The following is a 14,233-nucleotide window of genomic DNA, read 5'->3' as shown; positions in this document are numbered from 1 at the left end:
TTAAGTATCAAAGTGGAAAAATGGGTATACTTTAGGGGCGAAGTCATGAGTTAAGCCATTGGTTAATTTTAGAAAAGATAAATTTGTCATATGTTCTTGTACTCTTCAAGATTTTAGAATTTAGTCTCTATATTTTTATTTCTATAGATTTAGCCCTCTACTTTCAGCTTTTAAATTTCAAGTCAAACTGTTAACACTTTTTTTGTGTGTTAAATTCAGGTTAATTACAACTCATTTTTTTAATTACATTGCTACAAAATAGTAATTTTTTATTTTAAAATGTCATACCAACAAATTTAACAAAAAAAATCTAATAATATTAACAGTTAAACCTAAGTTTAAAAATTTAAAAAATAAAAATAAAATAAAATAAATAAATTCTAAATTTTGGAAAATAGATAAACTTCCAGCGTATTCTGAACTTAGGGTGAATTTAGATGGGTAGTGTGTTTACCTGTAGTTAGTGTAAAAACAGTGGTGATAGTAAAATTAAATACTATAACGATGCTGTAATATAAAACAAAAGATAAGCTAAACATATCACGCACCTAACCGTCCATCTAAACTCACTCTTATAAAAAAAATCATACAACGAGGCCTTTGTGACAGTGATAAATAAAATTGAATATATAATATTTATCATCATTTTCATAAACAATTTGGTGTTCAAAGGTCAACGTAAACAAAGTGAACGTTACGTTAGCACTTTAACCAATGGTTTCCCCTTTTTACATTGTAAAATATCTAAAAAAAGGGGGAAGATTCCATTAATTATCAAATCCAAGTTAAAAAGAAAAAAGAAAAGCAACGTCAATATTTAATTATCATAAAAGAATATGCTTTAGTTAAAGGGTTTTGTTGGTTTAATTAAAAAATGTATATATATTGCACGGATATAAAATTAATATTTTAATGATCGAGTTGTCTTATTTCATATTCTATTCATAGCTTAAAAGTTAAGTATAAATATTTAAGTTCGAGTCTTATTTTTTGTAAGACTGATAAAATGATCACTAAATAATTCAATCAAATTGAAAAATCAACATAATTAAATGAGAGAGTAGCGACCAAACACCGAACAATTATTGAAGTAGTCGAAAGATTAAATATAGATACCCAATTACGAGTCTTATTTTGCACATGGTCACTTTTTTCTCTTTTACAACTTTAAGCCATTTTACCTCCATCAAACCTAACTAAATCCATCACATGAAGTAACAGCTAACAACAGTGATACATTGATTTAAATATCTGTACTTAAAAAATTATTTAAATAAAGAAGTTAATTACCAAATACAAAATCAATATATAGTTATTATATATATTATTCTTCCAAGTGTACCCAATCTAGTACTTTAATAATTAGATTGGATGAACATGAAATATCAAACAATTTGTTTATTCAATAATTGATTTACAAAGTCTACTTTATAAATATCTTATTTATACATAAAAGATTTTATATTATTACCCTTATAACCACATCTAAAATGTTTTATTAATTTAGGAAATAAAAGTAAATTCTGCAGATCATTGAACAGATTTAGGTGGATGGTGGGGCAAACAAAGTAGCCTACCTAATCATTAACTAAACCGTTGATGCTAGTGGGAGTGGACAATGTCTCCTTTGCTTAAATTTTCTATGAAAAATGATCCCTCATTATTATAAAACTAAAGCCAATCTCTGGTTGGTGGACAGTGGAGTAGTTTAAGTTTTGGGTATAAAGACAGCACCCTAAATTTTATTGAAATCAAGTATAACTATTAAATGATCGGAAAATCTTGGAGAAACTGTTAATTTAATTTTGGTCACCAAGTTTGGTGACTGAATTCAATTTGGTACATGCCCCCCTCCCCCCTTATTGCTGATTGATTTTGGCAACTTTTTTGAATTTGGATTTATAAAAGTACGATGAGATGACATTATGTTATCAACTGATTTTAAAAGAAAATTGTTGATACATGAGTGTCGACGAGAGTGGAGAAAGAGGAGAAGGGGTGGTGTCGAGGAAGGTTAGTTCACTCATGCCAGGGTCGACAGTCCAATGACCTAAATGAAAATTTTCGAATAGTTTAATGATCATTTTGTAACTTATTGAAGTTGAATGAGTAAAATACAAACTTACTAATAGTTTAGTGACCTTGGTGTGGTATCTATACTATTAATAAAACCCTTGACGGAGTTAGTGTCACGAGTCAACCGAGCACCAACTTAGTTAAGGAAATTACAAAAATGACCTATTGTAATTAAAATAAATTATATTATTTGAGGGTACTTTAGTATTTTTATTTTAAAAAACCAATAAATATATACATATGATGAGATTTGAATTCATGCCAATTGTATTAGCAAAGTCTCAAAATTTATACTCAAGTTATATTTTAATATTTTTTTATAGATTTTAATTTGATTATGTATACTTTATTACCTCCATAAACTATATATATCTCTACTTACTATTTATAAAGCCACTTACTGAGTCGTTGCCATCCATCAATTGAGTTTTAACTCAGTTAGGGAAATTACTTTAGTGTCCTTTTGCATTTAAAATAAATTATATTATTTGAGGGTGAACTAAAAAAATGCATATGATAATATTTGAACCTATGCCAATTGAATTAGCAAAATTTCAAATTTATCACTCAACTAAAATTTTATTTTGATATTTTTATATATTTTAATTTTATTATGCGCATTTTACTACATACATCAATTGTATATATCTATACAATATATAAAGTAGTTGGCTGAGTTGGTGTAAGTCATGGAATTACTAAAATACTCTTACTTTGAATATTATTATAAAAATATTTATCTTTTTATACTTTTATAAAATCTTCAAATAAAACAACTGAAAAACATTATTTGAGAATTGAACACAAGACCAACAAATTCATATAAAAAACCGTTGCTACCCTCTACTTTTATGTATTTATTTATATATGTTTAGTGTGAAAATATTTTCACACGCAGGTATGATAAAATCTAGTTATAATTTACCTAAATTATATTAACCCGAAAAATAATAAAAAAAAATTTGAAAAAAGAACAAGGGAAAACTGCGAGGAAACCGGAATGAAAAGTCAATGGAGAATAAGGAACAGAAGGCGACATAAAGTGGGACAAAGAAGCGTTAGACACGTGATAGTAGTGAAGTGAACAGTGGAAATTTAAACGGGTCTTTCTTTTGAGTCTTCTTGGTTCCCATAGAAATTTCATTTACATTTGACATGTGAATTTGTGAGGCATTTGAATTTCATGTACCCCCACCCCACCCACACCTATAACCTAACATTAATAAAACACCATTTCAATTTGCTTGCGTGTTGTGTCACCAATAAAATCCTCTTTTTTAAACTTATTTTAACCAAGGGTGCGCCGCGTCAACTCAACCTCACTCTTCGCCCCTTCTTGCTGCGACCCATCTATCTTCCACTTATCCCCCCTCCTTTTTTTGTATATATACCCCCCACCCTTCCCTTCTTTCCCCCATTTTTTTTCTTACCCTTTCTCTTTCTTTTTTAGGTTGTTGCAGCTTCTTCTTCAAGAGACAGCTCTTTTTTTTTTCCTTTTCTTTTCTTGTCTTTCTGGGTTTTCGTTTTTGTTCCTTTCACTGTCCCCTCGCCAGGTGAGTTTTCTTTTTCCCCATCTCTTCTTGTTCGTTCCTGTTAAAGTTTTGTTCTTTTCAGATCTGTTTACAATTTTATCATGTATTTTCGTGTCACTGCTTTAAATCTTTGATCCTTAGCTGGGTTGGGTCGTTTTGACCAAAAAAGAAGAAGAAGCCATATTAGCAGTAGGTAGTAGCTAGCAAGAGAAGAGAACCCTTAGGTGTATGAAGAATTTGACCCTATTTCTGTTGGGATCTGCAGAAGGCCGGTTGAGTTATTTACACGGTTGGGAGCTTTTGGAGGATTCTTCATCATCTTTAAGGCTTTTTGTTTTCGGTCAATGGAGGTATACGGCAAAACCATGGCTGTTGCCCCTGCAAATGTTATTTATTTGTCTACTATTCTGGGCCGTGATGGTCCTATCCCTGTTCACAAATGCGATTGGAAATGTCAAAACGAACATGTTTGTGGCAACATGTATCGCTGCAAACTAACTGGAATTACACACATCTGTGACAAGAACTGTAACCAGCGAATCTTGTATGATAACCATAGTTCCCTCTGCCGGGCGAGCGGCCAGGTCTTTCCCCTCACTCAAGTCGAGGAACAGGCGGTCAGAGGCGTCCGGAGGAAGTTTGATGCCGACAATTCCTCGTCCTCTGATAGCTGTGGTTTTAAGCGCAGACGCGATGCACAGTTCCATCCTTCTCCGTTCGAAAGATCTTTCTCTGCTGTGAGTCCGATCTTCAGCCAAGTCGGAGATGGCATGGATACTAGCTAGATTAGAAATTTACGTTACGTATAATTATAGTATCCTATTATTAACCATAAAAAGACTCCTATATTTCCCTTTAAGTTTTCGATTTGGTTCTCATGGGACAAATATGGATAATTTGACTTTGATGTTCATCGACGGTGGACCGATGGGGTTCTACCTGCCTGTAGGAAAAAAACAGAACACTTTTATTGCTTAATGCTATGTAGTTCCGTCTAGCTTCGTTGTGAAACTTAAGTTCAATTCTGTTTCTTTCTAACTCTTCTTGTGTTATTAACTTTGACAGCTACAGGGTTCATGTAGGTTCTTAAATTAGGAGTTGAAATGTTACCATGTTTTCGTTTCGTAGTTTCTGATTTATATATGTTCATTCTTCTTTAATTATTTGTGGATGTATGGTGCTTTAATTCATTGCCAGCCTTGCTCTGAATTGTACTTATAGCCTGGAACCATATCTAGTTTCATGGTTTTTTGGCATATTTTAATGTGATTCTATTTCTTGTTTTTTTGTTTGCCTAGTTGAATGCAGGTTGAAGAGGGATGTCATGTTTTCCATATATATATTCTAGTTTATTTTATCCTCTTCTTGTCCCTGTTTAATTTCCTAAAGATCCTGAAGTATATGTTGATTTTGCAGGGCTTGAAAGTGTCCAATTCAGGAAGTTTAAATATGCTTTTGCAATATTGAATGAATCTCTTCTTTTCCATTTCTAGGTTTTGTGAATTTAAATGCCTGACTTATTTTCAATCATTCTCATGCAGGTAATTTTGTCATTGCTTGCGATGGATAGCGGAACCAATGTGAAGGTGCCATCTTATGCTTGTTTCCTACTAGGGATTTCCCATAGGTTGCAAAGTGGTTCAACCATACTCGAGTAGAACATGTATCATTGCTGACTTCAGACGGCAACCAGGTAGAACTATTGCTACTGCCGTATGTAAAGATGTACTGTTTGAGCTTTGCTTGTGGAAGAACTGCTACATGTTGATGCATGTGAGTTGCCATGTTCTTGCAGCTTTGATGGGGTGAAGAAACCAATGGGGAACATCCTTCTGTCTGGCTGGTTGCAGAAATGAGTTAATGATGTCGACTTTCTCAATGGTAATAGACATTTATGAACTGAAAATGGAGTTAATAGGCAAGTTGATTGATCCTCCTACTGTTTAATTGCTTGATCAAGTAGCTTGCTGTCATCTCTATCCTTGGAAAGTAGTAACATACTGTCTGAATTGTACTGAATCAGTTGCCCAAAACCATGAAGAACTGAGATGGCCAGTTATGGACCTGTGAGAATCAGATACTGCTTACCAAAAGGCTTATTTGTCTGGCTAACAATTATGGGGAGTTCAGTTTAGCCGGTGAAGTGGATCTTGTTTAGCTGAATTGAAACATTCATGTTCTGGTCCCACAATGGTGTCTGTTCCATTGTTTGCTCATCCATGTTGATCATTGCCAACAAGTTCTTGTCTTGGCTTAATGACAAAATTGCAATTCTGGTTCAGGTTTGAGTCTCATTTGCGGGTTCTTGTTTAGGTTAATTTTGATCATAGACTGGAAATCTGTTATGTTTTTTGTAATGTTTGATTTATTTTTATTATTAAAAATATTGATTATCATTTAAAGTTAAGCTGGGGATATTTGTATTTTTGGCCCTTTGCTAAAGAAGCAAAATTATGCTATTCACTTTGTGTAACTGATTTCACATATTTTGTGGAAAGTGCTAATCGTGTATGCTAAATAGGGACTCGTTCGGAATTAAACGTCAACATTTTACTTCTATTTTTATCAAAAAATAAAAGAAAATTACCTCCCAAAAGTAAATAGGTGTAAGTTTTTACCATTCAACGCCGCCCTCCCATTCTGCATCGCCGGCTAATGTTCTTTGGCCAATCGTATCCGTTACCTCTGCTCTATTTGGACTCGGGTTTTTTAGCCATCGATATAGGTTTCTCCATCCACAATCGACTAGTTTATAATTTATGCTCTTTTCCCCTTTTGTGGCTTCGTTTCTCAGCATCGTCTCCGATCTTTAAAGGCTCAGGTAGACTTGCCTCACCTTCCCCTTCGCCTCCTTCAGCTCTACTACCCTTGTAACAACTCTTTCTTCGGTTGCTGACTTCAATAGTTAGATTGCTACATGCTTCCGATTGAGCATCCCTCTCGACTAGACAAGTTTTTACAGTTCAGATCTCTATGGCAAGAGATTTCAAACAATGAGGATGGGTGTGAAAGCGTAGAGTTCATTTGAAAGTCTTTACGGTGACCAACTGTTTGGTTTTTGAGCATCTCCCACCGTCCTTGGAGATACATCTTTGATGTTGGTCATCGGCCATTTTCTAACATGTTATGACAATCCCCTCGAAATAATAACATTTGTCAATGGGTTGGGGTATGATCTGGCATCACAATTGCTACTTGTAGCTCTTTTGAGTTCTTTGATACGTATTTTTAATTGGGGATCAGTGTATCTGTTGTTTTGGGTCAAAGGTTTTTTCACTACCAAGATGACAAGAATTTGCATAAAAACTCACCGTATAAATGAAGAGTGTGGTGAAGATCACTACGGTGTCTCCACATTCCCGTTCTACTAATGGGAAGCTTGATTCGAATAATAGGAGCTCGTTTCTGTTTCATAGAGCAATAGATTTTAGTTTTAGGAAGCAGATCTTCTATTACTTTTCCCATTCCGTGTAGCCGAGCATGTAACTTTTTTTGGGCCTATGTTTGTATGGGATATTAATCGTGGTTTATTGTAATACCTTCTTTATGAAAAAAGAAACTAGGGCTGGCATCAGGCAAAAAATATTAAATGGGCTGAAAGAGGTGTGGGCCAAATTCCCATTCAAGAATTAAACCTAATCCAAAAGAAAATTGGATTACCAGATTGAGCTTTGTCGATAAAAGATTCTTCACTCGATTTCAATTTTTTTAGATAAAAATACGGATTGATTCGGGTGAAAAAATATTGGGGTCGACCCAGTCCGTACCAAAATCTGATATATCTATATCCATTTCCAGCGGCAGCACACCCAGCATTTCAAGCATCTCTTAAGCCTCCCTCTCCTATCCTTTGAGCATAAGAAAATTATACGCAAAAATGGAGCGAGGAAAAGAGCAGGGAATGGTGGTGATGCCTCAGCAAAACCCTTTGGAACAGTTGCAAGCTAAGTTCAAGGAAGTGGAGACCAGTTTCAGAGGATGGCTAGCTAAGCAGTCCTTGCCCGTCGAGGCGGCTGTTGTAACCACCACCAGCGCTGCTCAGGGTGCTGCTATCGGTGCTTTCATGGGTACCCTCACCAACGATGTCTCCTCCTCTCTTCCAACTCCCCCTCAGGCTTCCCTCGATCCTCAAGCCATGGCTTCTCTCAAGCAAGCCCAGGTCTTGTCCCCCTTTTTTTTACTTGCTTTCGTTCTCATCTACCACCTCTCGATATTTGTAGAGAGCTGTAATCCTCCTTTTTTTTTCAATTGCGTTGACTCCAATTGCTGGTTTTAGTTAGAATTTACAACTGGTGAAGGGTTTTTGAAACAGTATCGAATCATTCATTGGTAAATGGAATTTATTGATGTATGGTAGGTGTTTTACTTTATTACAGGCTCTATCAGGAGGCCCCTTGATACAAGCTCGGAATTTTGCTGTGATGACGGGTGTGAATGCAGGCATATCTTGTGTTATGAAAAGATTGAGAGGAAAGGAGGATGTCCAATCTAGGTGAACCTTTTTATCTCCGTTGATTTCCTTATGTTGTTTTATAGCTAGAGGAGATTGCTAGTAGTCATAGCTCTCAATAAACCCATAAAAGATACCAATTGATAATTGCTATAAGGGACTTGTTTTAACTGGTAACAGTTGAAAGGGTGATTAATTCATTATATCTCATGTTGAGTAGCAAAACAGAGAACAATTTTTGCTTATTTCCCCGTCATTTTTGAAGCTTGGAGCTACTTTTACATCCTGCTCTCAAGGGGGCAATCTATTTTCTGTACCTCCACTGAGCCTGTCGTAAATTAGAATTGCTATATTATATGTGGAGAACATTGTATGGATAATTCAAGCTTGTTTCTGACTAAAGAATTCTAGACTTCATTATTTATCTTTTTTGTATTAGTTGACCTTTATACTTTAGGTTTGCACTATTGTTTAAGATAAATACTGTATGTTGCAGCATGGTGGCGGCTTTCGGCTCTGGGGCAATGTTTTCTTTAGTGAGTGGTATGGGTGGCCCAAATCAGATTGCAAATGCAGCTACATCTGGTCTTTTTTTCGCCCTTGTTCAAGGTGGCCTTTTCCAGGTGATATATTATCTCATTAACCTCTCCAAAGTCACTGTTCTATATAATATCTGGTTATTGACTTGTTCGGTAGCTATATGTACATGATGCAACTAGCGTAACTGCAAATGGTGTGCTAAAGTTTTAGAATCAATTCCACGAGTTTCTCGATTGAATTTCCCCTTCCAACAGTTGAATATTCTGAATGCATAAAATATTGCTCTACTGGCCTGTAGTTTCATATCTGACAACCCTTATTTTGTGATTACAGCTAGGTCAAAAGTTTTCTCAACCACCTGCCGAGGATATATACTATTCCAGAACAAGATCCATGTTAAGTAGTCTTGGCTTGCAGAACTACGAGAAAAACTTCAAGAAAGGCTTGTTAACGGACAACACATTGCCTTTGCTCACTGATAGGCAAGCAATTTGATTTTATCTTGAATTCAACTTCCAAACTAATAGTTTACGAACTGTTTAGTTATAATCTGATGACCTTTAAATCAAAACGATGTGGTTCAGTGCTCTTAGAGATGTGAAAATACCACCCGGACCCAGGCTCCTTATTCTCGATCATATTCAGAGGTTTGATTCAATCTTCCATATAGGATAATCATACATTGCCATTTTCTACCATCTCACCTTCTGTTTTAATATTTGTCTTTAGGGACCCAGAATTGAAAGAGAAGCAAGGGCGACGCCGGTGAGCTTCTACTATCAAGCTGTTTCTCCATTAAGGGGCATTTTCCTATCCATCTGAAACTAAAGAACAGGAGCCAGCTTGTATCATTTCCATTGGAAATGAATTTCTTTTCTTTATTTCATGCTGTCATGAGGATCCAATTTGGATAAACATGGTTGTTTAGGATTCTTTAAACAAGTTTTCCTTCTAGCTTTAATTTATTAAGTAGTTTCAGTTGGTGTTCCCATATGCATGAGGTTAAGGCATGAGTGCAGTTATTTTGGTAAAGCATTAAAGATTACCAGCCAATGTGTTCTTTTGGTAGCATCTAAATGCAGATTGATAGCTGTAGACTGCTATATCGGGAAATTGGATATAGGCTGCCTTTTGAGATTAAAAACGACACGGTGGGGATGAGTTTAATTACTAGTAGTGAGAGTGGGCAGCGAGTTGAGTTCAAAATTAGGCGATGTTGTTTTTTTAAAATTTGTTTATTGGTCTGATTTCATTATTTATTTAATATTAAAAAAGTTAAAAAAGAAGATTTAAATAATTTTATAACTCTGTTTAAGTTGAGATGAGATCTGTGCAGCCCTTGGAGGTATAACTATACTAATTATAACTTTCAATCACCAAATATTGTTCTTAAATAAAATAATTGTACTTCGATGATACTTTTCTAAAAAAAATTTATAATGTTATTCTTGTGGACGAAAATCAATTAAAAAAATATACTTATTTACGTAATTAATATAAAAGAGAAAATTATCGGATCAACCAAAAGAAACAAAACCTTGTCGTTTGGTCCACGTCTGAATTCCATTCATTATCAATCATTTTCATAAAAATTTTATACGCTATAATGAATAATGCTACAAAAAAATTTAAAATTTAAACTTAAAGAACAACTTTTTATTACGACATATATATAATATTTTTACCACAGATCTGTTTTATCTTTTTATTTTTCATTCTCAATCAAATCATATTCTAAAGTCTAATAATCCTTTAATTAATTATTTGCGTTGTACGCCATTGTTGATGTTTATGATTTTCACGTCTCTTTTAGCTTTGACTGCATATCTCACGACACCCAGTTTTTGGCCCATAGTCAATCATCTTCCCCACTCTTCTCCTGTCAAAGTAAGTTGATCTATTTTCTTATACTACTTATCTCCTTTTTCTTTGATTTTTTTTTGTTAACTTTTGCCTTTTGTCCGATTGTCCAGCTCCTATTACAGATCTGCAGGTAAGGTTTTTTTTTTTTTGAATTCTTGAATCCTTAGATTTACCGCCTGATTAAATTATTTAGTAACGGATATTATATGAATGTTTTTTTTATCATCAGTAATAGGTAATGATCAGTGAAATCGTTGGTGGGTTAGATTTGAGAGGGAGATTCCTTTCTCCAATTCCATTGTTGTTGATTAATTATAGCCATTTTCGTTATACATCCCAATAATTGTCTGTTTGTTTTGGGGATGGACTGATTGCTTGCCATGGAAATGGATCGAGAATCCGGGAAATTGGAGCAAATTGTTTCCCAATTTCGTTCCAAGATCTTGCACGTTATTTTGGACTCTAGGGTCCCTTCTCTTCACCACCACCACCACCAGCAACAGCAAGAATCGCTTTCTCATTCTCGGGTGAGAAAGACTGACAAATGGTTCAATTTAGTATTAGGAGACCGTCCCCCAGCTCTGGAGAATCGCAATTTGGCTCTCTCTTATAACTAATACCAGAGTAGAGTGGAGTAGCAGCTCCAACTGCTGAAGATGTGGGAGATGCTGCAGAAAAGAATGATGCACAGGTTGGCGGCAACGAAGCCTCCAGGATAGATGTAGATTTGCACACAGAGAGCCCACCAGAAGGAAGAATCTGAACAAACAAGAGGAATGAGTACGGCTAGCCGAAAGAATAAATAGATCGATCCGGGACTTGCATCAATGAATGCACCAACCACAGAAAGAAAATATTGTTTTTGAGGATCTTTTTTCCCTTAGGAATCTCTTTGATCCTATGGTAATAGACATAATATTGGTTCACCGTGGTTCTTGTTCCTCATCGGTGGACAATCTTTATAGTCCTTCAGCTCCAGCTGCGGGACCTGCTGATGAGACTGTTATCGAAAGATGGGTTGTTCAATATGATTGCCCACGGTTTATTGCTACTCCAAGCGGTGCTGATGCTTGTGTTTCTTATAAGAAGATTTACAAGAAGTCAATCATTCTTTTGAGATCACTTTACACACAAATGAGGCTTCTCCCTGCATACAGAATCTTTAAGCAGCTAAGTTCGTTGAGCCAAACATATAATTTCGATCTTGTTTACAAGGTTTCATCATTTAGTCATCCCTTCTCTAGGGAAGAGGAGAGTGGAATGAAAGAATATATTTTTGCACCTGTTGAGGCTCTTTCAGGTTGCCTTTCTGTGTCGGTGACCTACCGTGCAACTCTATCTGATTTCAACCTTGAGCCTTTGGTATCTTTGCCACCGAAAATTATAACAGACTATGTTGGCAGCCCTACGACGGACCCTATGAGATCCTTTCCTTCATCAGATAAGGGTGCTCATGCTACATCCTTTCCTTTAAGAGGAGCACGACCTCCATCTTCATCTCCATTTCAACGTCCACACAGCTGGTCTAGTGGTTTTCACAGAGGATTCCCTTCTACAAAAACTCAATCTCTTGCAGGATCTCCACCTGTTTATCGTACATCTCCCAAGCCGTATGATATTGCATCTCCACCTACTGATTTATATGGTAATAGAATTCAAAATCAAAGAGTGTCAACTCTACAACAGGTTACTGCTTATGATGAATATAAGTCATCACCCCCATTCTCACCATCTGCTTCTCCATCAACTCCATCATACTTATCTGGTACTAATCCTTTGCGTACTCGTCATTGTTCTGAGACGGCTCCAGTAACCATTCCACTTCCACTAACTGGCAGAAGTACTAGATATCTTTCTCCTAACTCTTCTGATCCAAGTAGGCATTCCCTTCCACCTTTGTCTCCTAGAAGCTCAAAGCATGATGCCTCATCTCAGGAATCTCCTTCTGGGATTCGGTCATACAGGAAAATAGAAGCTCTAAGGGCAGGAGAGTCTCCTTCTGGCTTATCGAATAATTATTCTGCACAGAAGGTAGTCTTAAATTTCTGTTCCTTTAAAAGTTCTGCGCTCCTACAAACCTTGTATCTTTATTTATATGCCAGCTGATGAGGCCAATACTCATTTGTTTCACAGGTGGTTAGAGATAGTAAAGATGACTCGGGTCGATTCTCTGCATTGTTGTCTTCTAGTGGATCACCTCGTATTGGATTCTCTAGAAGCTCTAGTAGATTATCTTTCCAGGATGACATGGATGATTGTGAATTCTCTTGCCCTTTTGATGTTGATGATGTCGATGTATCTGATTCATCCAGGTACATACCTTATTCCTCTTTTCAGTCTCTCTGCCTGTACTGCTTTCCTTGAAGAAATATCTAGGATTGGTTCTGATGTCTGTTAGTTTTTCATTGAACTAGTGCTTATTTTTGAATCGCTTCTCTTGTGTGGCAAGACCTTGCATGATATGAAAGACTGGACCTGAACTGATATCTTAATGCTGCATTCATCTACTATGTCTAATTCTGCCTCAAGTCTGTCTTACATAGAGTACATCTCGGTTTTGTTAGTTACTTGTCATGGAGGCAACTACGAGTTAAAAGTTTTAGATGCTTATGTTGAGCCATTTGATACCCTTGTTCCTAAGCTGAGAATATTATATTGATAAAGATAAAGGTTTAATTTCTAAAGTATGGCCCTGCTTAAAACAAGAAGGAAACTGAAAGTGTAGAATTAGGCTAAGGTTCAGAAGCTGTGAGCCTGATTAATATATTAATTTGGCTTATAGGCCATTTTTGTCATTAGAAGGAAGAATCCTTGGAGAGCAATGAAAATGAGAATAATGTTTTTTGGATTCTCACACAAACTTACCCTTTTACGGATTTAAATCAATTCATTATGGGACTTACAATTTGTGTTTATCTTTGCATTCTTTTCATGCTTGCAATGTGTGTTTACAGTCAAAACACAGAGGGGAAAAAGGCTTCAGAATTCACTGCACAGTCAAATCTGGTTGGTAAAAAATCACATGATGCTGCTGTTGGCATTCTTGTTCACATGCTTAGAACAGCACCGCCTCTCCGACAAGACTCGAGTTGCTATTCGACACATTCATTAAGGACTGAATATGAGGGAGGTGTCAGTATCGCTTCTGGATTTTTTATGCCGCGTAAAACGGCAGATGCGCTCGAAGAGCTCAACAGCTACAGAGAAATGAAGGATCTACTACTATCGAAGAGTGGAACTCGGGTTGTTCGGAAAGAGGAAATAAAGTAGCTCTGGGTTGAAGATCATCATATGACTGTCAACTGTTGTTAAATACAGCAGCAGCTAATGCATTTTAGCTTTAAAATAGAACACATTTAAAAAAAGAAACGAAAGGATTAACAGTTTATGTACATATTTATATTAGTTACTAAGATTGAATTAGTCACTAAAATTTGCTAATGCAAAGAAAATATCTCACATGTAGGTACTGCTTGTATGTTTTTGGGAGTTCCCTTGTGAAATCAATTCAATATAAAAAATGTACCTGGGCTAACCAAAATTCAATTTACGATAACTATTTCATTCATAGTTATTCAATGTTACAGTTTTCTTTTCATTATTCAAAGAAAATTATACAGTAGTAGCTTAAATGGCACTTGTAGTCTAGAAGGATGTAGATTTTTAAGTGAATAAAGTAGATTAGTGTTGGGAATTAAGAGTAAAATTGGAATTTAAAAAAGAAATATTGGGAGTAAATTAAAATTTTCAATAAGCAAAAAGAAATTTTGAA

General features: G+C 35.6%; 3 protein-coding genes across 11 annotated transcripts; all 3 read left to right on the top strand.

Annotated features, from left to right (window-relative positions):
- The first annotated feature begins 3,318 nt into the window (after window positions 1-3,318).
- Window positions 3,319-6,067, top strand: LOC107937270 (uncharacterized). Of its 8 annotated transcripts, none has more exons than XR_005921979.1 (4): window positions 3,319-3,629; window positions 3,877-5,301; window positions 5,404-5,489; window positions 5,632-6,067. XR_005921979.1 is itself a non-coding variant. In XM_041107550.1 (4 exons), exons 2-3 carry the CDS (start codon window positions 3,953-3,955, stop codon window positions 5,264-5,266), a joined length of 510 nt encoding a protein of 169 aa, XP_040963484.1. In that variant the 5' UTR covers window positions 3,324-3,629; window positions 3,874-3,952; the 3' UTR covers window positions 5,267-5,301; window positions 5,404-6,067. The 8 variants fall into 8 exon arrangements, 1 of the variants encoding a protein (XP_040963484.1); XR_005921976.1 differs by having other exon boundaries at window positions 5,404-5,526; XR_001694634.2 differs by having other exon boundaries at window positions 3,874-5,301.
- A 1,204-nt stretch (window positions 6,068-7,271) lies between these two features.
- Window positions 7,272-9,589, top strand: LOC107937272 (chloroplastic import inner membrane translocase subunit HP30-2). The gene is made up of 6 exons (XM_016870122.2): window positions 7,272-7,767; window positions 7,985-8,100; window positions 8,555-8,681; window positions 8,932-9,080; window positions 9,183-9,245; window positions 9,328-9,589. The coding sequence occupies exons 1-6, from the start codon at window positions 7,486-7,488 to the stop codon at window positions 9,365-9,367; spliced, it is 777 nt and encodes a 258-aa protein (XP_016725611.1). The 5' UTR covers window positions 7,272-7,485; the 3' UTR covers window positions 9,368-9,589.
- Window positions 9,590-10,292: 703 nt separating this feature from the next.
- On the top strand, window positions 10,293-14,011 carry LOC107937269 (autophagy-related protein 13a). 2 transcript variants are annotated; one of them, XM_016870120.2, is made up of 6 exons: window positions 10,293-10,485; window positions 10,572-10,591; window positions 10,691-11,060; window positions 11,329-12,492; window positions 12,595-12,773; window positions 13,416-14,011. In XM_016870120.2, the coding sequence occupies exons 3-6, from the start codon at window positions 10,842-10,844 to the stop codon at window positions 13,729-13,731; spliced, it is 1,878 nt and encodes a 625-aa protein (XP_016725609.1). In that variant the 5' UTR covers window positions 10,293-10,485; window positions 10,572-10,591; window positions 10,691-10,841; the 3' UTR covers window positions 13,732-14,011. The 2 variants fall into 2 exon arrangements, with proteins under 2 accessions (XP_016725609.1, XP_016725608.1); XM_016870119.2 differs by lacking the exon at window positions 10,572-10,591 and having other exon boundaries at window positions 10,294-10,485; window positions 10,691-12,492.
- The last annotated feature ends 222 nt before the right edge of the window (window positions 14,012-14,233 follow it).

Source organism: Gossypium hirsutum, chromosome D12 (genome assembly GCF_007990345.1).
Source record: "Gossypium hirsutum isolate 1008001.06 chromosome D12, Gossypium_hirsutum_v2.1, whole genome shotgun sequence".
In the NCBI taxonomy this organism is placed as follows: domain Eukaryota; kingdom Viridiplantae; phylum Streptophyta; class Magnoliopsida; order Malvales; family Malvaceae; genus Gossypium; species Gossypium hirsutum.
This window is presented reverse-complemented; position numbering and strand designations above follow the sequence as displayed.